This window comes from Bufo bufo, chromosome 1, assembly GCF_905171765.1.
Source record: "Bufo bufo chromosome 1, aBufBuf1.1, whole genome shotgun sequence".
Taxonomy (NCBI): Eukaryota; Metazoa; Chordata; class Amphibia; order Anura; family Bufonidae; genus Bufo; species Bufo bufo.
The window spans coordinates 18,847,944-18,871,073 of NC_053389.1; the positions used below are offsets into that span (position 1 = coordinate 18,847,944).

Below are 23,130 nucleotides of genomic sequence, written 5' to 3' on the forward strand. Positions count from 1 at the left end.
GAAGAAGGGAAGAGAGGGGCTGAGACAGCAGAAGAAGGAAAGAGAGGGGCTGAGACAGCAGAAGAAGGGAAGAGGGGGTCAGAGACAGCAGAAGAATGGAAGAGGGGGTCAGAGACAGCAGAAGAAGGGAAGAGAGGGGCTGAGACAGCAGAAGAAGGGAAGAGAGGGGCTGAGACAGCAGAAGAAGGGAAGAGGGGGTCTGAGACAGCAGAAGAAGGGAAGAGAGGGTCTGAGACAGCAGAAGAAGGGAAGAGAGGGTCTGAGACAGCAGAAGACGGGAAGAGAGGGTCAGAGACAGCAGAAGAAGGGAAGAGAGGGTCAGAGACAGCAGAAGACGGGAAGAGAGGGTCTGAGACAGCAGAAGAAGGGAAGAGAGGGTCTGAGACAGCAGAAGACGGGAAGAGAGGGTCTGAGACAGCAGAAGAAGGGAAGAGAGGGTCTGAGACAGCAGAAGACGGGAAGAGAGGGTCTGAGACAGCAGAAGAAGGGAAGAGAGGGTCTGAGACAGCAGAAGAAGGGAAGAGAGGGTCTGAGACAGCAGAAGAAGGGAAGAGAGGGTCTGAGACAGCAGAAGAAGGGAAGAGAGGGTCTGAGACAGCAGAAGAAGGGAAGAGAGGGTCTGAGACAGCAGAAGAAGGGAAGAGAGGGTCTGAGACAGCAGAAGAAGGGAAGAGAGGGTCTGAGACAGCAGAAGAAGGGAAGAGAGGGTCTGAGACAGCAGAAGAAGGGAAGAGAGGGTCTGAGACAGCAGAAGAAGGAAAGAGAGGGGCTGAGACAGCAGAAGAAGGGAAGAGGGGGTCAGAGACAGCAGAAGAATGGAAGAGGGGGTCAGAGACAGCAGAAGAAGGGAAGAGAGGGGCTGAGACAGCAGAAGAAGGGAAGAGAGGGGCTGAGACAGCAGAAGAAGGGAAGAGGGGGTCTGAGACAGCAGAAGAAGGGAAGAGAGGGTCTGAGACAGCAGAAGAAGGGAAGAGAGGGGCTTAGACAGCAGAAGAAGGGAAGAGAGGGGCTGAGACAGCAGAAGAATGGAAGAGAGGGTCTGAGACAGCAGAAGAATGGAAGAGGGGGTCTGAGACAGCAGAAGAAGGGAAGAGGGGGTCAGAGACAGCAGAAGAATGGAAGAGGGGGTCAGAGACAGCAGAAGAAGGGAAGAGAGGGGCTGAGACAGCAGAAGAAGGGAAGAGAGGGGCTGAGACAGCAGAAGAAGGGAAGAGGGGGTCTGAGACAGCAGAAGAAGGGAAGAGAGGGTCTGAGACAGCAGAAGAAGGGAAGAGAGGGGCTTAGACAGCAGAAGAAGGGAAGAGAGGGGCTGAGACAGCAGAAGAATGGAAGAGAGGGTCTGAGACAGCAGAAGAATGGAAGAGGGGGTCTGAGACAGCAGAAGAAGGGAAGAGAGGGTCTGAGACAGCAGAAGAAGGGAAGAGAGGGTCTGAGACAGCAGAAGACGGGAAGAGAGGGTCAGAGACAGCAGAAGAAGGGAAGAGAGGGTCAGAGACAGCAGAAGACGGGAAGAGAGGGTCTGAGACAGCAGAAGAAGGGAAGAGAGGGTCTGAGACAGCAGAAGACGGGAAGAGAGGGTCTGAGACAGCAGAAGAAGGGAAGAGAGGGTCTGAGACAGCAGAAGACGGGAAGAGAGGGTCTGAGACAGCAGAAGAAGGGAAGAGAGGGTCTGAGACAGCAGAAGAAGGGAAGAGAGGGTCTGAGACAGCAGAAGAAGGGAAGAGAGGGTCTGAGACAGCAGAAGAAGGGAAGAGAGGGTCTGAGACAGCAGAAGAAGGGAAGAGAGGGTCTGAGACAGCAGAAGAAGGGAAGAGAGGGTCTGAGACAGCAGAAGAAGGGAAGAGAGGGGCTGAGACAGCAGAAGAAGGGAAGAGAGGGTCTGAGACAGCAGAAGAAGGGAAGAGAGGGTCTGAGACAGCAGAAGAAGGGAAGAGAGGGTCTGAGACAGCAGAAGAAGGGAAGAGAGGGTCTGAGACAGCAGAAGAAGGGAAGAGAGGGGCTGAGACAGCAGAAGAAGGGAAGAGAGGGGCTGAGACAGCAGAAGAAGGGAAGAGAGGGTCTGAGACAGCAGAAGAAGGGAAGAGAGGGGCTGAGACAGCAGAAGAAGGAAAGAGAGGGGCTGAGACAACAGAAGAAGGGAAGAGGGGGTCAGAGACAGCAGAAGAATGGAAGAGGGGGTCTGAGACAGCAGAAGAAGGGAAGAGAGGGTCTGAGACAGCAGAAGAAGGGAAGAGAGGGTCTGAGACAGCAGAAGAAGGGAAGAGAGGGTCTGAGACAGCAGAAGAAGGGAAGAGAGGGTCTGAGACAGCAGAAGAAGGGAAGAGAGGGTCTGAGACAGCAGAAGAAGGGAAGAGAGGGTCTGAGACAGCAGAAGAAGGGAAGAGAGGGTCTGAGACAGCAGAAGAAGGGAAGAGAGGGTCTGAGACAGCAGAAGAAGGGAAGAGAGGGTCTGAGACAGCAGAAGAAGGGAAGAGAGGGTCTGAGACAGCAGAAGAAGGGAAGAGAGGGTCTGAGACAGCAGAAGAAGGGAAGAGAGGGGCTGAGACAGCAGAAGAAGGAAAGAGAGGGGCTGAGACAACAGAAGAAGGGAAGAGGGGGTCAGAGACAGCAGAAGAATGGAAGAGGGGGTCAGAGAAAGCAGAAGAAGGGAAGAGAGGGGCTGAGACAGCAGAAGAAGGGAAGAGAGGGGCTGAGACAGCAGAAGAAGGGAAGAGGGGGTCTGAGACAGCAGAAGAAGGGAAGAGAGGGTCTGAGACAGCAGAAGAAGGGAAGAGAGGGTCTGAGACAGCAGAAGAAGGGAAGAGAGGGGCTGAGACAGCAGAAGACGGGAAGAGAGGGGCTGAGACAGCAGAAGAAGGGAAGAGAGGGTCTGAGACAGCAGAAGAAGAGAAGAGAGAGGATGAGACAGCAGAAGAAGGGAAGAGAGGGTCTGAGACAGCAGAAGACGGGAAGAGAGGGTCTGAGACAGCAGAAGAAGGGAAGAGAGGGTCTGAGACAGCAGAAGAAGGGAAGAGAGGGTCTGAGACAGCAGAAGAAGGGAAGAGAGGGTCTGAGACAGCAGAAGAAGGGAAGAGAGGGGCTGAGACAGCAGAAGAGGGAAAGAGAGGGGCTGAGACAGCAGAAGAATGGAAGAGGGGGCTGAGACAGCAGAAGACGGGAAGAGAGGGGCTGAGACAGCAGAAGAAGGGAAAAGAGGGTCTGAGACAGCAGAAGAATGGAAGAGAGGGTCTGAGACAGCAGAAGAAGGGAAGAGAGGGGCTGAGACAGCAGAAGAAGGAAAGAGAGGGGCTGAGACAGCAGAAGAAGGGAAGAGAGGGTCTGAGACAGCAGAAGAAGGGAAGAGGGGGTCAGAGACAGCAGAAGAATGGAAGAGGGGGTCAGAGACAGCAGAAGAAGGGAAGAGAGGGGCTGAGACCGCAGAAGAAGGGAAGAGAGGGGCTGAGACAGCAGAAGAAGGGAAGAGGGGGTCAGAGACAGCAGAAGAATGGAAGAGAGGGGCTGAGACAGCAGAAGAAGGGAAGAGAGGAGCTGAGACAGCAGAAGAAGGAAAGAGAGGGGCTGAGACAGCAGAAGAAGGGAAGAGAGGGTCTGAGACAGCAGAAGAAGGAAAGAGAGGGGCTGAGACAACAGAAGAAGGGAAGAGGGGGTCAGAGACAGCAGAAGAATGGAAGAGGGGGTCAGAGAAAGCAGAAGAAGGGAAGAGAGGGGCTGAGACAGCAGAAGAAGGGAAGAGAGGGGCTGAGACAGCAGAAGAAGGGAAGAGGGGGTCTGAGACAGCAGAAGAAGGGAAGAGAGGGTCTGAGACAGCAGAAGAAGGGAAGAGAGGGTCTGAGACAGCAGAAGAATGGAAGAGAGGGGCTGAGACAGCAGAAGACGGGAAGAGAGGGGCTGAGACAGCAGAAGAAGGGAAGAGAGGGTCTGAGACAGCAGAAGAAGAGAAGAGAGAGGATGAGACAGCAGAAGAAGGGAAGAGAGGGTCTGAGACAGCAGAAGACGGGAAGAGAGGGTCTGAGACAGCAGAAGAAGGGAAGAGAGGGTCTGAGACAGCAGAAGAAGGGAAGAGAGGGTCTGAGACAGCAGAAGAAGGGAAGAGAGGGTCTGAGACAGCAGAAGAAGGGAAGAGAGGGGCTGAGACAGCAGAAGAGGGAAAGAGAGGGGCTGAGACAGCAGAAGAATGGAAGAGGGGGCTGAGACAGCAGAAGACGGGAAGAGAGGGGCTGAGACAGCAGAAGAAGGGAAAAGAGGGTCTGAGACAGCAGAAGAATGGAAGAGAGGGTCTGAGACAGCAGAAGAAGGGAAGAGAGGGGCTGAGACAGCAGAAGAAGGAAAGAGAGGGGCTGAGACAGCAGAAGAAGGGAAGAGAGGGTCTGAGACAGCAGAAGAAGGGAAGAGGGGGTCAGAGACAGCAGAAGAATGGAAGAGGGGGTCAGAGACAGCAGAAGAAGGGAAGAGAGGGGCTGAGACCGCAGAAGAAGGGAAGAGAGGGGCTGAGACAGCAGAAGAAGGGAAGAGGGGGTCAGAGACAGCAGAAGAATGGAAGAGAGGGGCTGAGACAGCAGAAGAAGGGAAGAGAGGAGCTGAGACAGCAGAAGAAGGAAAGAGAGGGGCTGAGACAGCAGAAGAAGGGAAGAGAGGGTCTGAGACAGCAGAAGAAGGAAAGAGAGGGTCTGAGACAGCAGAAGAAGGGAAGAGAGGGTCTGAGACAGCAGAAGAAGGGAAGAGGGGGTCAGAGACAGCAGAAGAATGGAAGAGGGGGTCAGAGACAGCAGAAGAAGGGAAGAGAGGGTCTGAGACAGCAGAAGAAGGGAAGAGGGGGTCTGAGACAGCAGAAGAAGGGAAGAGAGGGGCTGAGACAGCAGGAGAAGGGAAGAGAGGGTCTTAGACAGCAGGAGAAGGGAAGAGAGGGGCTGAGACAGCAGAAGAAGGGAAGAGAGGGGCTGAGACAGCAGAAGAAGGGAAGAGAGGGTCTGAGACAGCAGAAGAAGGGAAGAGAGGGGCTGAGACAGCAGAAGAAGGGAAGAGAGGGGCTGAGAGAGCATAAGAAGGGAAGAGAGGGGCTGAGACAGCAGAAGAAGGGAAGAGAGGGTCTGAGACAGCAGAAGAAGGGAAGAGAGGGGCTGAGACAGCAGAAGAAGGGAAGAGAGGGGCTGAGAGAGCAGAAGAATGGAAGAGAGGGTCTGAGACAGCAGAAGAATTGAAGAGAGGGTTTGAGACAGCAGAAGAATGGAAGAGAGGGTCTGAGACAGCAGAAGAAGGGAAGAGAGGGGCTGAGATACTGGAGGGCAAGGAAAAGAAAGAAAAACTAGTGATAGAGACTGCCAGAAGAGAAAGAGACTGCCAGTAGAGAGGACTAATAGAGTGTGACAGTCCGGCCAGATAAAGGCACATTTCATTGATATGAGAGAACCATGATGAATAGAAGACAGACACAGCAGATACTGAAGAGGATGAGAGTGATACATGCAGTCCTATGTAAGACCACAGATAAGAACCGCCATCTGGCTGCCTGTACCTAATGACAGCCTCAGCTCTGGACATTGAACTGCAGGATTTGTTGTTACTATGTATCAATATTCCATTGTAAATGTATCAATTAATGAAAACATCTGATATTTAACCCCTCCTGATCTGTAGCTGTGATGGGCTCTGTACATGATCATTAATCCAGAATGCCCGATAATCCGGAATGTGCCAGACCCCATTAATGCTGGGCTGGCGGTTTTATAGTGCGGTTCAGTAATGGAGGTTGCCATTCTTTCAGATCTCGCAGCGGCGGGGGAGGGGCAGATCTGCATCGCTCTCCTGGCGGATCGGTCCCGGCAGTCCATCCATACTGTGAGGGACGCAGCCATTTGCAGGACATTTATCAGGCCCATATCAGCGCCTCCCCCTCCCCGCCGCCCTCCCGGCGCTGGCACAAGGGCTCGGCGTGGAAATACATCATGGGCCGCTCATAAACAACAATGCTTAATACCAGGAGAATTCTTTATTATTTTTTTTGCTTGCGTTTTCAAGTATTTATCACGAGTGGCTGCGACGCCAATGTACTGACTTCGGACATAGTGTGAAATATCCGCCAATGTACACGGGCGGCGGACGCGGTGATATCGCACATTCAGTAACCAAAAATATTAAGAATAAGCCACTTCCTAGCTGTATCTGCTCCTGGGAAAGCTGGGTGATGCCCGGTGTACTCGGATTGCATTTGTACTCATCACTCCGTTCACATCCGAAGCAGCATTCAAAATGGTCTCAGCTGGCCACAAGTAATATTCTACATTTTTCAGACCAATCCCTGGAAGCCAGTGAGTTATTCAATAAAATGTATCTGTATAGCGCCACCCTCTGTTCTTTTCCATATTTCTTGTCCACCTCGCTTTGGTGGTCGCACGTGCTCAGTTTGAATCTTCAGCTGTCACCAGCCATATCTTCTATTTGAAGCTGTGGAAGTGGCGGGGAAAGAGTTACATCAGGAAGTTTATGCCCCCTGAGAGAGGACACCTCCCCTGAGAGAGGACACACCCCCTGAGAGAGGACACTCCCCCTGAGAGAGGACACACCCCCTGAGAGAGGACACACACCCTGAGAGAGGACACACACCCTGAGAGAGAGGACACACACCCTGAGAGAGGACACACCCCCTGAGAGAGGACACTCCCCCTGAGAGAGGACACACCCCCTGAGAGAGGACACACACCCTGAGAGAGGACACACACCCTGAGAGAGGACACTCCCCCTGAGAGAGGACACACCCCCTGAGAGAGGACACACACCCTGAGAGAGGACACACACCCTGAGAGAGAGGACACACCCTATGAGAGAGGACACCTCCCCTGAAAGAGCACACCTCCCCTGAAAAAGGACACCTCCCCTGAGAGAGGACACCCCCCTGAGAGAGGACACTCCCCCTGAGAGAGGACACTCCCCCTGAGAGAGGACACACCCCCTGAGAGAGGACACACCCCCTGAGAGAGGACACACACCCTGAGAGAGAGGACACACCCCCTGAGAGAGAGAGGACACACCCTATGAGAGAGGACACCTCCCCTGAAAGAGCACACCTCCCCTGAAAAAGGACACCTCCCCTGAGAGAGGACACCCCCCTGAGAGAGGACACTCCCCCTGAGAGAGGACACACCCCCTGAGAGAGGACACACACCCTGAGAGAGGACACACACCCTGAGAGAGGACGACCGTTCAGTTTTTTGCGGTCTGCAAACCGCGGATCCGTAAAAAAAACGGAAGCCGCCCGTGTACCTTCCGCAATTTGCGGAACGGAACAGGCGGACCATTGTTTAAATGCCTATTCTTGTCTGCAAAACGGACAAGAATAGGACATGTTATATTTTTTTGCCGGGCCACGGAACGGAGCAACGGATGCGGACATCGCGCGGAGTTCTGTCCGCATCTTTTGCGGCCCCATTGAAGTGAATGGGTCCGCATCCGATCCGCAAAAACTGCGACTCGGATGCGGACCCGAAAAACGGTTGTGTGCATGAGGCCTTACTAAGATGCTGCATATTATTTAGGCACAACATAGTATTATGTGAGCTGGGTATATGGTGGTATTATGTGAGCTGGGTATATGGTGGTATTATGTGAGCTGGGTATATGGTGGTATTATGTGAGCTGGGTATATGGTGGTATTATGTGAGCTGGGTATATGGTGGTATTATGTGAGCTGGGTATATGGTGGTATTATGTGAGCTGGGTATATGGTGGTATTATGTGAGTTGGGTATATGGTGGTATTATGTGAGTTGGGTATATGGTGGTATTATGTGAGCTGGGTATATGGTGGTATTATGTGAGTTGGGTATATGGTGGTATTATGTGAGCTGGGTATATAGGGGAATTATGTGAGCTGGGTATATGGTGGTATTATGTGAGCCGGGTATATGGTGGTATTATGTGAGCCGGGTATATGGTGGTGTTATGTAAACTGTATATATGGTGGTATTATGTGAGCCGGGTATATGGTGGTATGTAAACTGTATATATGGTGGTATTATGTGAGCTGGGTATATGGTGGTATTATGTGGGCTGGGTATATGGTGGTATTATGTGAGTTGGGTATATGGTGGTATTATGTGAGCTGGGTATATAGGGGAATTATGTGAGCTGGGTATATGGTGGTATTATGTGAGCCGGGTATATGGTGGTATTATGTGAGCCGGGTATATGGTGGTGTTATGTAAACTGTATATATGGTGGTATTATGTGAGCCGGGTATATGGTGGTATGTAAACTGTATATATGGTGGTATTATGTGAGCTGGGTATATGGTGGTATTATGTGAGCTGGGTATATGGTGGTATTATGTGAGCCGGGTATATGGTGGTATTATGTGGGCTGGGTATATGGTGGTATTATGTGAGTTGGGTATATGGTGGTATTATGTGAGCTGGGTATATGGTGGTATTATGTGAGTTGGGTATATGGTGGTATTATGTGAGTTGGGTATATGGTGGTATTATGTGAGCTGGGTATATGGTGGTATTATGTGAGTTGGGTATATGGTGGTATTATGTAAACTGTATATATGGTGGTATTATGTGAGCCGGGTATATGGTGGTATGTAAACTGTATATATGGTGGTATTATGTGAGCTGGGTATATGGTGGTATTATGTGAGCTGTGTATATGGTGGTATTATGTGAGCTGGGTATATGGTGGTATTATGTGAGCCGGGTATATGGTGGTATTATGTGAGCTGGGTATATGGTGGTATTATGTGAGCCGGGTATATGGTGGTATTATGTGGGCTGGGTATATGGCACTATATGATCTGTGTTCTGCGGGCTGTATATATACGGAGGGGGTTGTGTAGACCACATTATGTGGTGGTATTATTTTGATGCTCCATATATTTTGCATACAATATGTTATTAGGCGATTTCTATACATGGCACTATATGGTGTGTTATTTGGATGCTGCATATTATTTGGGCACAATATGGTGTTACGCGCTATAGACTGGATAGCGGTATTATGCAGCTAAAAGGAAGAGAAAAGCCCTTCTATGAAACTGGCGGTGAACCTGCTATAGACACTGTATCTAAAAAGACAGCAGCAGAATTGTTACTACTGCTCTAGATGTGACTGGAGTGCAAGACCAGTATGAAATAAACTAGGCAAAGCGCGATATGGGGATGGTACCGAGATGTGAAATGTTGTACATCATAGCTTCATGTGCCATTAAAGGGGTTGTCCAAGGCTACGAGAACATGACTGCGTTCTTATAAAAACAGCGCAGGTTGTAAGCGGCATTACAGCTCTGCTCCATTTACCTCAATGGCGCTGGGCTGCAATACCGGACACAACCCATGGGCTGGGGTGGCGCTGTTTGTAGCAGAAGGCAGCCATGTTCTCATCCTGTGGAAGGATAGACTGTATTCTGTGTGTGCTCAGTGCTGCTATCATGTCTGATTACTGTTGGTTAATAATGTCTCTCTCTTTCTTCCTCCCTTCTTTTCTCCATATTCTCCCTCATTCTCACCCTATCTGCCCCCTCTACCCCCCCCCCCCGACTACCACCGCCCTTACCTCATTCCCCACCACCCTCATTACCCCATCCCTGTCACCCTATTTTCATTCCGCCCTGTCATTCTCACCCTACCTGCCCCTCTACCCCCTGCCTACCACCCCCATTCCCCCGTCTGTCGCCCTTTTCTCATTCCGTCCTGTCATTCTCACCCCGTCTGCCCCTCTACCCCCTGCCTACCACCCCCATTCCCCCGTCTGTCGCCCTTTTCTCACTCCGCCCTGTCATTCTCACCCCGCCTGCCCCTCTACCCCCTGCCTACCACCCCCGTCTGTCGCCCTTTTCTCATTCCGCCCTGTCTTCTCTTTATCTGCTGCTCCATGCACATCTCATTCCATGTTCATTTCCTCCACTATCTGCCTCCCTCCTGCACACCTGGCCCGCGGCTCTGCTGCCCCCTCCCCACCTCGCTCCTTCTCTTATCTTCTCTGCCTAGTTCTCCTGGTTGAATGCTCGGAGTTTGTCCCTCCAGATGGTAATTACACAGCCTGTCAAGGGGATAACGTCACTCTCAGGTGAGTGCAGACACCTTCCCTGCCACTGTCACTGCCCCGAGGAGATATCTCCATCCTCCGCTTCTTCAGGCGCCTGACGCCTTCTTACGGGAATGTTATAATTGTGGAACTCCTGAGAAGTCTCCTGACACCAGAAGACCGCTCTCTTCTTGCATTTAGGTTGTGGTTGTCAGTCTTCTCCAGTCTGACAACCAACAGAGTAAAAATCTTCCCATGAAGGTCGGTCATGGGAACATGGAGGAGGTCAGTCATTGGGTTTAATGTTCCCATCGACGTTGGTCATTTAACCCAATGAGAACAGTTACAACAAATACAAGAACAGGCCGGATCCAAGGGGCCACATCTTAGGAGGGTTCAGGAGGACAAGTAATCAGTGGCGGTGTGCAGAGCAGACTTGTCCAATCAGAGGTGACATTTTTCCATCTTGGTCTATGGCCAGCTTAAGAGATCAGAGGTGTAACCTGGGGCTCCTAGGACCCAGTGCAAAATCCGTAATAGGGCCCCCACCTACAACGTGAGGTTAGTAATGCCGGAGCCTTCTTATGTGCAGAGTTCCCTCAGGCCCTAGGCCCAGGGTGCAACTATTGCCTCTGCAGTGCACCTACAATAGCTACACCCTTGGGCAGGAGATATCTAAAAAAGCATAAAGTAACATAAAGTAACATGAAGTAACACAGCATATTAGTAAGTAACATTAGGTAACAACAATGTAACTAAAGGTAACAGATAGGGATGAGTGAATCCACTTCGGACGCTTCCTCCAAAGTTGACTCACATAAAACTTTGTTGTAATACTGCACGGAGGGGGGGCTGTACAGTACTACAATGTATTGGCTCCGATGAGCCAAAGTCTCACCAGACTTCAGGTAATAACTGTGAATTAATTATTACTGCAGAAAACCTTGGCACCGAACCTGAGCTCTGTATCAAGTCTCGTGAGACTTCGCAAAGTAATAACTTCGGCTCATCGAAGCATCCGAAGTCGATTCGCTCACCCCTAGTAACAAAGTAACATAGACTCAAAATTACAAAGTAACATAACATAGACATGAAATAACAAACTATAAAGTAAACAGAATTATATAACATAAAGTAACAACACAAATATAAAGTAACATATAGTAACAATTTAAACTCAAAGTGACAACATCATTTAAGTAACGTAAACATAAAATAACAAAGTAATACAAACATAAAGTAAACATAAAATGACATAATATATAGTAACATAAAGTGAACAGAACGAGAGAACTAAGTAAGAAATACTACACAGTAAACATAAAGTAACGTCAAGCAAATAGAAAGTAACTTGAAGTAAACAAGAAGTAACAAAGTAGCAGCATCTACAGTAACATCGGATAAAAGGTCCGTGTTTTTACGCTTTCGATGCCGCTGTGACTGAGGAGGCCCAGAGAACTTTGAGGCCTCTTGCACACGACCGTATGGCTTTTTCAGTATTTTGCCATCCTCAAAAAATACGGATGACGTCCGTGTGCGTTACATTTTTTGCGGAACGGAACAGCCGGCCCCTGATAGAACAGTACTGTCCATGTCCGTTATGCGGACTATAATAGGACATGTTCTATCTTTGAACAGAAATACGGAAACGGAAGGCATACGGAGTACCTTCCGTTTTTTTTTTTGCGGATTAATTGAAATGAATAGTTCCGTATACAGTCCGTATACGGAAGGTAAAAAACGTAACGTAAGCTGAAAAAAAAAGGCCCCTTTTCACATGAGTGAGTTTTCCGCGCGGGTTCAATGCGTGACGTGAACGCATAGCTCCCGCACTGAATCCGGACCCATTCATTTCAATGGGTCTGTGCACATGAGCGTTGTTTTTCACGCATCAGTTCCGCGTTGCGTGAAAATCGCAGCATGTTCTATATTCTGCGTTTTTCACCCATAGAAGCGAATGGGGCTTCGGTGAAAAACGCATCGCATCCGGAAGCAAGTGAGTTTTTCACTGATGGTTGCTAAGAGATGTTGTTTGTAAACCTTCCGTTTTTTATCACGCGCGTGAAAAACGCATCAAAACGCATTGCACCCGCGCGGAAAAAACGGAACAACTGAACGCAATCGCAGACAAAACTGACTGAACTTGCTTGCAAAATAGTGCGAGTTTCACCGCCGCTACGTGTGGACGGATAGAGTTATATGGATGGAGATACAATCCGTACTTCCCTGTCGTCTACCGACCCACCTGTGTGTCAGTATTTACTGTTGCCCTGGAATTCTATTCACAGAACTGTACGTTATTATGGGATGATCTTCTGTTACGGATCTGTACGTGTGAATTTGTGTCATGTTTTAGGTCTGCACGTTTTTTTGGGATAGCGTTTCTCTGCCGCGCAGAAGTGTCCCTGGCGTGAAAGAACGCTCTGATTTCCCTTTCTCCCAGATAACAATACCTCAGTAATACCCACCCATGAGAACAGCTGCGGGGTCGCCACCCTCCCGCCTCTCACACGCACGCACAATGGACGCTCACTTTTTATTTTTCTATGTTTGTATTTGTTTCCGGATTCCGATTCCCATAGAAGTCGGCAGCTGCGGCCGCGACATAATGGGGTTTGTTTGGTTACTGACAGAACTCCGACTCTTCCTATTGACCCAGCATTGTGATGACACAGCGCAAGAAAGCCAGGGAAAAAAATGGCTGACGTCGTCAATATCGCCGCATTGTTGATGCTCTAGTCACATCTAAAGCTGCATTGACAATTCTGCCGCTTTCTTTTTGACTGGAAGGCTGCAGGACGCCCCTCCTGTGTGACAAATGGCTTGTGTGTCTGATATTGCAGTCAAGCGAATGCAGCTAAAGTGCAATACCGCGCGCAACCTGAGGACAGGCGTGGCGCTGTTTGGGAAGAAAGCGGCCATGTTTCTCTAACTCTAATCAGTGAGGGTCGGACCCCCGCACCCCTCCTCTCCAGCGTAACGGCCGGACCTGCAACTCAGCTTTCATTCACTTTAATGGTAACTGAGCTGCAGTAACCAGACTCGACCACTAGGCTGTGAACGGCGCTGTGCTTCCTGTTCCTGCAGGGAACAGCTGATTTTTGGGGGTGCGGGGTGTCGGACCCTTACTTATTATCAGATATTAATGATCCATATCAGGACACTGGAAAAACCCTTTAAGTGTTGGGCTACTGCGCAGGCACATTTGCTGGAGCTGGAGATTTTTTTTAAAACTGCGCATCCGCAAACCCCACATACCGGCTGTGTGCGCTCTGCATTTTGCGGCCCGCGATGTTAGAAATGCCTTTTCTTGTCGGCGATTGCGGACAGCATTAGGACATGCTCTGGAATGGAGCAACGGATGCGGGCAGCACACGGAGGGCTGTCCGCATCTTTTGCGGCCCCCGTGAAGAGAATGGGGTCCACATCTGAGCCGGAAAAAATGCGGTTCGGATGCGGAACCGGTCCACGTTCGTGTGAGTGCGCCCTTAAGGACGCAGTCTTGAGAAAAAAATGGTTTATGACTTTAAATGGAGCGATAATAAAACCGTATAAAACTGTAATAAATTGCAGCTATTATTTCTTTCCGTCATATAATATCACAAATGGAAAATTATCCATAAATCAGAGCTGAGAGCCGAGGAACGTTCCGTCTGCATCTAGACCTCCTCGTGCCGGGGCTCTGGTCGCTGATTCATAGCAATTGTGCCCCCTCCCCAACTGATGAAAACCCGATGGATAAAAGCAAACACTAAACAAATAGAGGAGATCCTAATCAGTGTCAGTCTTCACTGCAGTTCTAGTATTGTATTCATGAAACAGGAAGATCAGTATGAACAGGGCTACAGATCTGCAGCAAAAATCAGCTCAACAGGATTGAGTAGCTCAGCCCTGCTACACCTGTGGAGGGGATTGCTGTACAATAGGGAATCATTATTGGGTGTGTCCCCTGGAGACCTCGGCCAATGGCATTTATTGTGTAACAAAGTTAAAGGAGATACAACATGATTAATGTAAAAAATGAAAATCAGACATCATATAGGACACGACGATCTCTTTCTAACAAAGCTAGAACCGGCCCTGCACCTCCCATGGGTCCAGAGATCTCCCCTTCATTGCTCCAATTGCTCTGCTAGATTGCAAGCTCAGGAGGCGTGTCCTTTCTGCTGTAGCTCAAGAGGCATGTCCTTTCTGCTGTAGCTCAGGAGGCGTGTCCTTTCTGCTGTAGCTCAGGAGGTGTGTCCTTTCTGCTGTAGCTCAGGAGGCGTGTCCTTTCTTCTGTGGCTCAGGAGGCATGTCCTTTCTGCTGTAGCTCAGGAGGCGTGTCCTTTCTGCTGTAGCTCAGGGGGCGTGTCCTTTCTGCTGCAGCTCAGGGGGCGTGTCTTTTCTGCGTCAGCTCAGGAGGCGTGTCTTTTCTGCGTCAGCTCAGGAGGCGTGTCCTTTCTGCTGCAGCTCAGGAGACGTGTCTTTTCTGCGTCAGCTCAGAAGACGTGTCCTTTCTGCTGTAGCTCAGGAGGCGTGTCCTTTCTGCTGCAGCTCAGGAGGCGTGTCTTTTCTGTGTCAGCTCAGGAGGCGTGTCTTTTCCGCTGTAGCTCAGGAGGCGTGTCCTTTCTGCTGTAGCTCAGGAGGCGTGTCCTTTCTGCTGCAGCTCAGGAGGCGTGTCTTTTCTGCTGTAGCTCAGGAGGCATGCCCTTTCTGCTGTAGCTCAGGAGGCATGTCCTTTCTGCCGCAGCTCAGGAGGCATGCCCTTTCTGCTGTAGCTCAGGAGGCATGTCCTTTCTGCCGCAGCTCAGGAGGCATGTCCTTTCTGCTGCAGCTCTCTTATTATTAGAGATAAGTGAATCGACTTCAGGTGGTACATCCGAAGTTCATTCGGTTAAAAAATGTGTTTTCCGTTACAATGTTTTTCATGCACACAACCGTTGTTTGGGTCCGCATCCGAGACGCTGTTTTGGCAGGCTCGGATGCGGACCCATTCACTTCAATGGGGCCGCAAAAGATGCGGACAGCACTCCGTTTTAAAAAAATATAACATGTCCTATTCTTGTCCGCGCTTTGCGGACAAGAATAGGCATTTATATTGCCAGTGCCCGTTCCGTTCCGCAAATTGCGGAAGGCAACACGGGGCGGCTTACGTTTTTTTGGGGATCCGCAAAAAACGGCACGGCCGTGTGCATGAGGCATTACAGTAATAATTAATTCTTGAAGTTATTATACAAAGTCTCACGAGACTTCACGAAGAAATAACTTCAGCTCATCGGAGCCCATACATTCTAATACTGTACGGAGCGGGATCTCTACTCATTATCATAGCTCAGGGGGCGTGACCTTTCTGCTGAACTCTCTCCCTGTAACTGCCTCAGCTTCTAACAAAACATACGGCTGGTGGTTTGGGCTGAGATTTCACTTAGTTATTAGGGGGGAGCTTACAGTAGAGCTCTCTTCATCTGGAGCATTTTGGTTCCTGAATAGAATTCTAACAGAACAGTGAAGACTGACACTTACACAGTCAGGGTCAGTAAAGCAGCGCAGAAAAATGCCATACCAGTCAGGGTCCATAGGATTTTATGAGAGGATGACTCTGGACTGGACACAGAGCCCGGACACTTTGGCCGCCGTCTCCAGCGCGTCACGGAGCATGAAATATGCAGATATTTACTACTTTTAAGCAGCTTCTCTTTAATTAACTCAGAAACGTTTATTATCTGCTCTTTGCGGTTAATGAAAAATATAATTGGCATCAATTTAACAGTTTCCAGGGACAGTTTGATGCCGACTTGGTGCATCCAAGCAAGTCACATCCCGTCTCGGCGGCCCCGGGCGCACGGAATCTGAATATACATCATATGTCTATAAAACCAAACACCCAGGGCAAGGACGGCGTCCGGGGCAAGAGCAGGAAATGCCCGCACCCCTCCCCATCTGTTGCCATACAGCACCCAATTAATCCTGCCATATGGTTCCTAAATAAAACTAAAAGGTAATGTTCAAATCACTGTGTCACAGGGTGAATAATACTGCCATACGGTGCTCAGGCAACGCCGTAATGCATAAATAAACTAAGAAAAAAAATATACAATGTAACAGCTCTCTGCAAACCAAATAAAGTACAAAAAAAGTATTTTAATGCTGATTCTAGGCTGATTAAGAAAATTTGAGATTCTTGGCAAATGCCTTTTGTACAAAATTATTTGGGCCCGTCTGACAGCGTCAAGGCGATCTCTGTAAGACGGGAACCTAACACTAAATAATACCGGTTATGTGCCATGACGGCCGCCATAAAATTCAGGGAGCGTAGGAACCTACATGCATGTGGAACCTACACACCCTGAATTTTATGGCGGCCGTCATGGCACATAACAGGTAGTATTTAGTGTCTTACAGAGATCGCCTTGACGCTGTCAGACGGGCACAAATAATTTTGTAAGAATCGCAAATTTTCTTAATCAGCCTAGCATCAGCATTAAAAAACTTTTTTTTATACTTTATTTGGTTTGCAGAGAGCTGTTACATTGTATATTTTATTCTTTGTGTTTTCAGCCATGGCAGCGCGCACCTGCGCATTTGGGATGTGCTGACTGACCCCCTTTTTTTCTTTGCAATAAATAAACTAACACTATTCCGCCATACAGTAATACGCAGATACAGGGACCAGATAATACCGGATAATACCGTCATACAGTGCCTGCATAACACTTCTATACTGTTCCTTAACAAAACCTCCGTATAGCACCCAAGTATTAGAGCCATAGGGGAACCTTATACCGCACTCATAAAGGCCAAATAACAGCAGCCAAATGTACCGTTATACGTTTCCCAACATGGCTGATAGCGGTTAGTGAGGGCCCCTGAGCAAAAAAATCTCTGGAGTCTTTCACATTCTCTCGAAAGGAAGAAAATGAAGAGAAATGACTCAAATGATACCGCCATACTGTGCCTAAATAATAGCTCCATAGAGTGAAAAGTAACCGTCACATATAGTGCCTAAATAATACCTCTATAAAGTGTCAAGTAAAAGTATCACTCACTGCCTAAATAATACCGTCATATAGTGCAAAGTAACTATACTATGCAGTGCCTAAATAATAGCTCTATAGAGCACAAATTTAAATAATACCTCTGTTAAATGTCAAGTAAAAGTATCACTTGGTGCCTAAATAATACCGTCATATAGTGCAAAGTACCTATACCATACATTGCCTAAATAATGCCTTCATATTGCGCAAAGTAACAGTACCACACATGCCTCCATATGGTGTAAGATAAAGGTAATAATACTGCCATATAGTGTCACATATAGAGTCTGGGGGTGGCTCATAGATGGGGTCGTTTCCAGGGAAATTGCCCCTTCGGCTCTTAAATAAAACCGCTCTACAGTGCCCCACATATAACTGTGCCAGTAGTGACCCGCCCAGTCCCACTATAGTCCACCACAGGGAGCCCACACTGTCCGAGACCCCCGTGGATGTCCAGGCCGACTCGACATCAAGGTCTGTTCTCGTCGTTGGCACTAGGTGGCGCTATTCAATGGCTGCAGTCCTGGAGATGGACATTATATGGCACGAAGAACAGCGGGTCGTTTTTGGAAACCTGTGTTAAAGATTTGGCAGTGAATGAGTTACATACAGATGTCCTGCATGGAGCCGGCCCCGTGGCCCCCGCCGTCTCCCTCAGTTACCCTTCCATTCAATAGACCCATGTTTTGTAAAATATAAAGTAAGTGCCCCCTCCGGCCCAGCGAGCCCTGGAACACAAATAGCGCCAGGGTCCTTTCAGTGCCAGGAATTAGCCTGCGGTCCATTCAATAGGCCTTCATCCATTATGGAGGTAGCCCGCCGGCCTCTGCCGCAGAGTCACAAAGCCAGGGGCCGCGGGGGGCGCAGCGGCTGCCGGGGGAGGCTCAGGGCTCCATTGTGACTGCGGCAGAACTGCCGAGCAGATTGGAAAGCAGCAGAAACAAGGGAATTAGAGGCCGAAAAGCTAATGCGAGGCGGAAGGGCAAGATTAACCTTTCCTTCACAGCACTACGGATGTAGCAGAGCCGGGTGTGTGCTTTAGCCTTTACGACGCTGCAGTGTTTGAAAAATAAACAACAAGCTTAGCTCTGCTACATCTGGCACGTTCTGCTTTCCTGGATCTGACGAGCTCAGCCCTGCGTCTGCTCTGAAGAATTAGCGGGGATATGTCCGCTACGGTTTAGTGCCGTATCGCATATCTGCGCCTCTTTTATTATATACAATGGATAGTTCAGGATATTCAAGGTCTGCCCCCTGCTGGGCGCAACTGGTAAAACACCCGAACATCCTGTAGGTCGGCATTTTCAGTTTTAGCGTAAATCATTAGATAATGAAAAGTTGTACAACTTGGTGTTTCAGTTCTTTGCTATTTTCAAGATCTCTGCTTGCTGTCAGTGAATGGGACTTCTATATTTTATTCTCCATGGGTGAAATCATAGGGGTCGTCACCACGGACTGTAGGGTATCCGGCTGCTGGGACCTCCACAGATCCCAGCGGCAAGTGTTCAAATTCCCTGCAGCGCCCCCACAGGGGAAATTAAGCATTACATGGTTCCTGTAATCAGTTGTCTCTCCGTGTAATGCTCAGACATGTAATGTCCTCAACGGACAGGGGTGCTGGTTGTGGCTTCAGGCTAATGGATGAGGGTCCTGGATGGGGGGGCTCGGGTTTAAAAATGTCCTATCTAAAAAACACTCAGGACCTGATCCGAAACAACTGATGGGCGGGGGTGCAGGGTCTTCTACCCCAACTGATCAGGTATTTATGGCCTATGCTAAGGAGATGCCATCACTTGTAAAAACCTGGACAATCCCTTGAAGGTTCAGTAAGACCACAGACTATATAAATGGAAGGATGCAAGACACAAAACTAGCCGAATTCTGTACAGTCACAGAGCTGGAAGGAAGGAGACGAAGAAGAAGAAGAAGATGAGAATGGTCATGGTGAAGAAGTAAAAGATGTGAAGAAAAATCAAAAATGTGTAGAGGAAGATGTAGAAGTGGAGAAGAAGATTTGAAGAAGGAGATCTAGAGAAGACGTGAAGAAGATCAAGAAAATAAGAAAAATAGGTGAAGAGGAAGATGAGGATGTGGAGAAGAAGATTTGAAGAAGAAGTAATAGAGAAGACGTGAAGAAGATGATGCAGAGAAGAAAAAGATGATGTGGAGGAGAAGAAGAAAGTGTGAAGATGATATACAGAAGCTGATGTGAAGAAGAAGAAGAAGAAGAAGACGAAGAAGAAGAAGAAGAAGAAAAGTGGAGAAGAAGATAATGCAGAGAATATAATGTGGAGAGGAAGAAGAAGATAATGATGTGGAGAAGAAGATGAAGATAAAAAATATGTGATGCTAAGAAGATGATGATGATGATGCAGAAACAAACATATTGGTGCAGAGAGAATAAGACAATGATGTGCAGAAGATAAAGATGATGATGGTACAAAAATAAGATGATGTGAAGATGTGGAGAAGAAGATGAGGAGAAGAAGATGAGGAGAAGAAGATGTGGAGAAGAAGATGTGGAGAAGAAGATGTGGAGAAGAAGATGATGAGGAGAAGAAGATGAGGAGAAGAAGATGTGGAGAAGAAGATGTGGAGAAGAAGATGTGGAGAAGAAGATGTGGAGAAGAAGATGTGGAGAAGAAGATGATGAGGAGAAGAAGATGAGGAGAAGAAGATGATGCGGAGAAGAAGATGTGGAGAAGAAGATGATGTGTTACTGGAATTCTTACAATCCGATCTAGGATTATTCTTCCCTGTTATGAGATTGACCTCTAGACATTATCTCACACCCTCTGGAGGTCTGCAGGGATCTCTGAACACACAAACCCTCCTCCTCCTCCTCCTCCTCCTCCTCTGTCAGTATTTCAGTTTCTTAGTCCCCTGCAAAAGAGACAACTACAATTATTCCTTCGCTGTTTGCCCGACAGATGTCAGACTAGAGAGAAAGCAAATGTACCCACAGGACAGCAGCTGAACCAAGTCCCCCCGACCGCCTGGCTGCCGAAGGGGGTGACATGCCATGAGATGCCGGCTATTACACTGTTACTCCGTGCGTCCTCCACCGTCCTCAGCGGTGCCAGGGTCTCACCTTGTAATGGAGGAGGTGTAACTGAAGATGACCTATAAAAAAAAAAAAAAACACTAGGAGATATAAAACCTTGAGTCATGTTCTTCTGTCCATGTCTGGGAAGTCTAGATGACCTCCACTAACTCTGCTACTCCCTCTGAGCCCACGGTGGTCCCCAGAATGACTGTGAGCTCATAGATCACAGCGGCCATAAAAGGCTTAGCGACAACTCAATTTGGCGTTGCAGTGGCGGTCATATTGGTTGTCTCCCAGTAACGTGCTTACAACCAGTAAACTGAAATGCGTTGTTAACAAGAGGACGTCTCATGGACTTCTGTTCACTGGGAATTTGCATAGATTTGAGGGGAAATGTGAGAGCAAGCCGAAGACACTCGATGGAGCGCTATCCGTCTCGCTCGCTCATAATGGCTCCTTTGTCAGCCGGTGGAGCAGAAATACTTGGGCAGGTGTAAAAAAAAAATAGAGACTCATAAGGAAATGATGCTCCATTGTCACAGAAATCAATGTCGGACCGGGAAGGATGAGCGACCCCTTACCCTTGGTACGTGCAGCGGCGGCGCTCATGGCGCGGAGGAAGCATTGATCAGGTCTCCTTTGCGGCAAGACCGTCCTGTCAAACGTCATCTTCTCGCTTCCAGCCTCGGAATGTATCGAAATAAATGCCGTAACCTCCTTATTAAGACCTTATGGCGGCAGACATTACGGCTAATAAAAGCGACCATAACTTTATTATTTTTACACACTGCTGGAAAGAAATAGATGGCGCTTTTACAAGAGGAAAGAATTAATACCGCCACCTAACAGCAGGCGATCGCTGTGATGTAGACAGTAAACCAGTGAAGGGAAGGAGAGGGGGGATGGGGTGACTGGTTTATGGGACCATGCGAAGGAACCGACGCACATTTAGATGGAAAAACATCGGTCATTCTCGGGGAAGACGAATGGCGGTTGATTGTGTGATTACACAGCAGCTTTGCGGCAACCTATATAAAACCCTCCGAGGAAGGACATAAACGTCTGAAGGCCCCAAACCTCCCCTGTCGCAGATTAATGCGCCAATGCTGCAAGCCTGGCAACGTGCTTTGTTTCAGGTCGTGATTAGATCCTCTCATTTCTTTCATTTACTCGCCCGTGCCGCCGGTCTTCGTCCTGAACCGCTCGTTTCACAAGACTATAGTTGATGGTTTCCTAGGCAACATCTGATATCAGAGGCTTGTTTGTCAATAGAATCCTAATTTACAAATAGCACAGGGGCCAAATGGCAACATGTGGAAGTTGTTACATTGTATGGGGCTGCATTACATCAGTGCGACGCCATCTGGTGGCCGTACGGAGGTGCATTGACAAACTGATCCCGGCGATACACCGCCTTCCAGATTATAATGCAAATGATATTTTTATCTGATTTTCTTAAACGCTCAATGGAAATGATGGTCAGTACAATTCTCAAGTCTTCAACCGTTTAATTTTATTGAACAAACTTCCCAATGATAATATTTTTTTTCACAAATTAAAAAAATCTTAAAATGCGCCGTTCCAAATTATTAGTTGTATTATGTTATGAATTTTAAAACATTTTATAGGTTGTAAAGAACTGAAAATGATCATTTGTTGAATTAGCAGCATTAAGAGGTCACATTTACTGAAATCGAAAGCTATTTCAGTCAGAAACATCTTAACGGGCCAAGTGACGTAGGACCCTTCTCTGGTGTCAGGCCAAGTTACGTAGGACCCTTCTCTGGTGTCACCTTCACAAGTCTTGCATCCGTTGAACTTGGGAGTTTTTGGAGAGTTTCTGCTTGAATTTCTTTGCAGGAGGCCAGAATAGCCTCCCAGGGCTGCTGTCTTGATGTGAACTGCCTCCCATCCTCATAGGAGACTCCAAAGGTTCTCCATAGGGTTGAGGTCAGGGGAGGATGGTGGCCACACCACGAGTTTCTCTCCATTTATGCCCTATGCTCAGAGATCTTCTTTGCAGCATGAGATGTTGCCTTGTCAACATGAAGATGAATTTGCTCTGGAAGGCACGGTTCTTCTTTTTGTACCATGGAAGAAAGTGGTCAGTCTAGATACTTTGCCGAGGACATTTTCACACCTTCATGGACCCTAAATGGGCCTATCAGCTCTCTCTCTCCCCATGATTCTGGCCTTGTTGATGTTGCAGCCTTCTTGGGACATGGTGGCCATCCACCAACCTTCCACTACTCCATCCATCTGGACCATCCAGGGTTTCACTTCACTCATCAGTAAACAAGTCTTGGTGTAGGTCTGGGCCCACTGCAACCGTTTCTGCTTCTGAGCACTGGTTAGGGGTGGCCGTATTGTAGCCTCTGGAGGATCCTACACCTTGAGGTTCGCGGGACTCCACTGGTTAGGGGTGGCCGTATTGTAGCCTCTGGAGGATCCTACACCTTGAGGTTCGCGGGACTCCACTGGTTAGGGGTGGCCGTATTGTAGCCTCTGGAGGATCCTACACCTTGAGGTTCGCGGGACTCCACTGGTTAGGGGTGGCCGTATTGTAGCCTCTGGAGGATCCTACACCTTGAGGTTCGCGGGACTCCAGAGGCTCCAGCAGCTTCAGATACCAGTTTGTTCCTCTTGATCCGATGAATTTGTCCGGCAGAAACCTTCCTCGCTCTGCCTTTATCTGCAGAAACCCGTCTGTGCTCTGAACCAGCCACCGATCTCTCCACAGTGCGAGGTTCACGTTTACGTTTTCTTACCTTGTCCAAGGCTTTGCGTTATTTGACACTTTTCGGCAGCAGAGCGATCCTTTTTCTTCCCCATATTGATGGAAACCTGCGGCCTGTTTAATAATGTAGATTGTCCTTCTTAAGGAGTTTTCCTTTAATTGGACTCACCTGGTAAACTAATCATCACAGGTGATTGATGTCAGAGACCCAAGGAGACACCATCCAGGAGCTTCATTGAAAAACAAAAATTACATCTTTATGACACTTAAATCCAAGGATCTACCGCACAATCCTCCTCCATTTCTTGGCACCAC

The 23,130-nt window shown here is 48.5% G+C and overlaps 1 protein-coding gene across 1 annotated transcript in view; it reads left to right on the top strand.

Moving 5' to 3' along the window:
- IGLON5 (IgLON family member 5) overlaps window positions 1–23,130 on the top strand; it is a 416,339-nt gene that overhangs the window by 264,048 nt on the left and 129,161 nt on the right. The window contains exon 2 of the mRNA XM_040420787.1: window positions 9,980–10,058. Within this exon, the coding sequence (XP_040276721.1) occupies window positions 9,980–10,058 (79 nt within the window). The remainder of the gene's footprint in view (window positions 1–9,979; window positions 10,059–23,130) is intronic.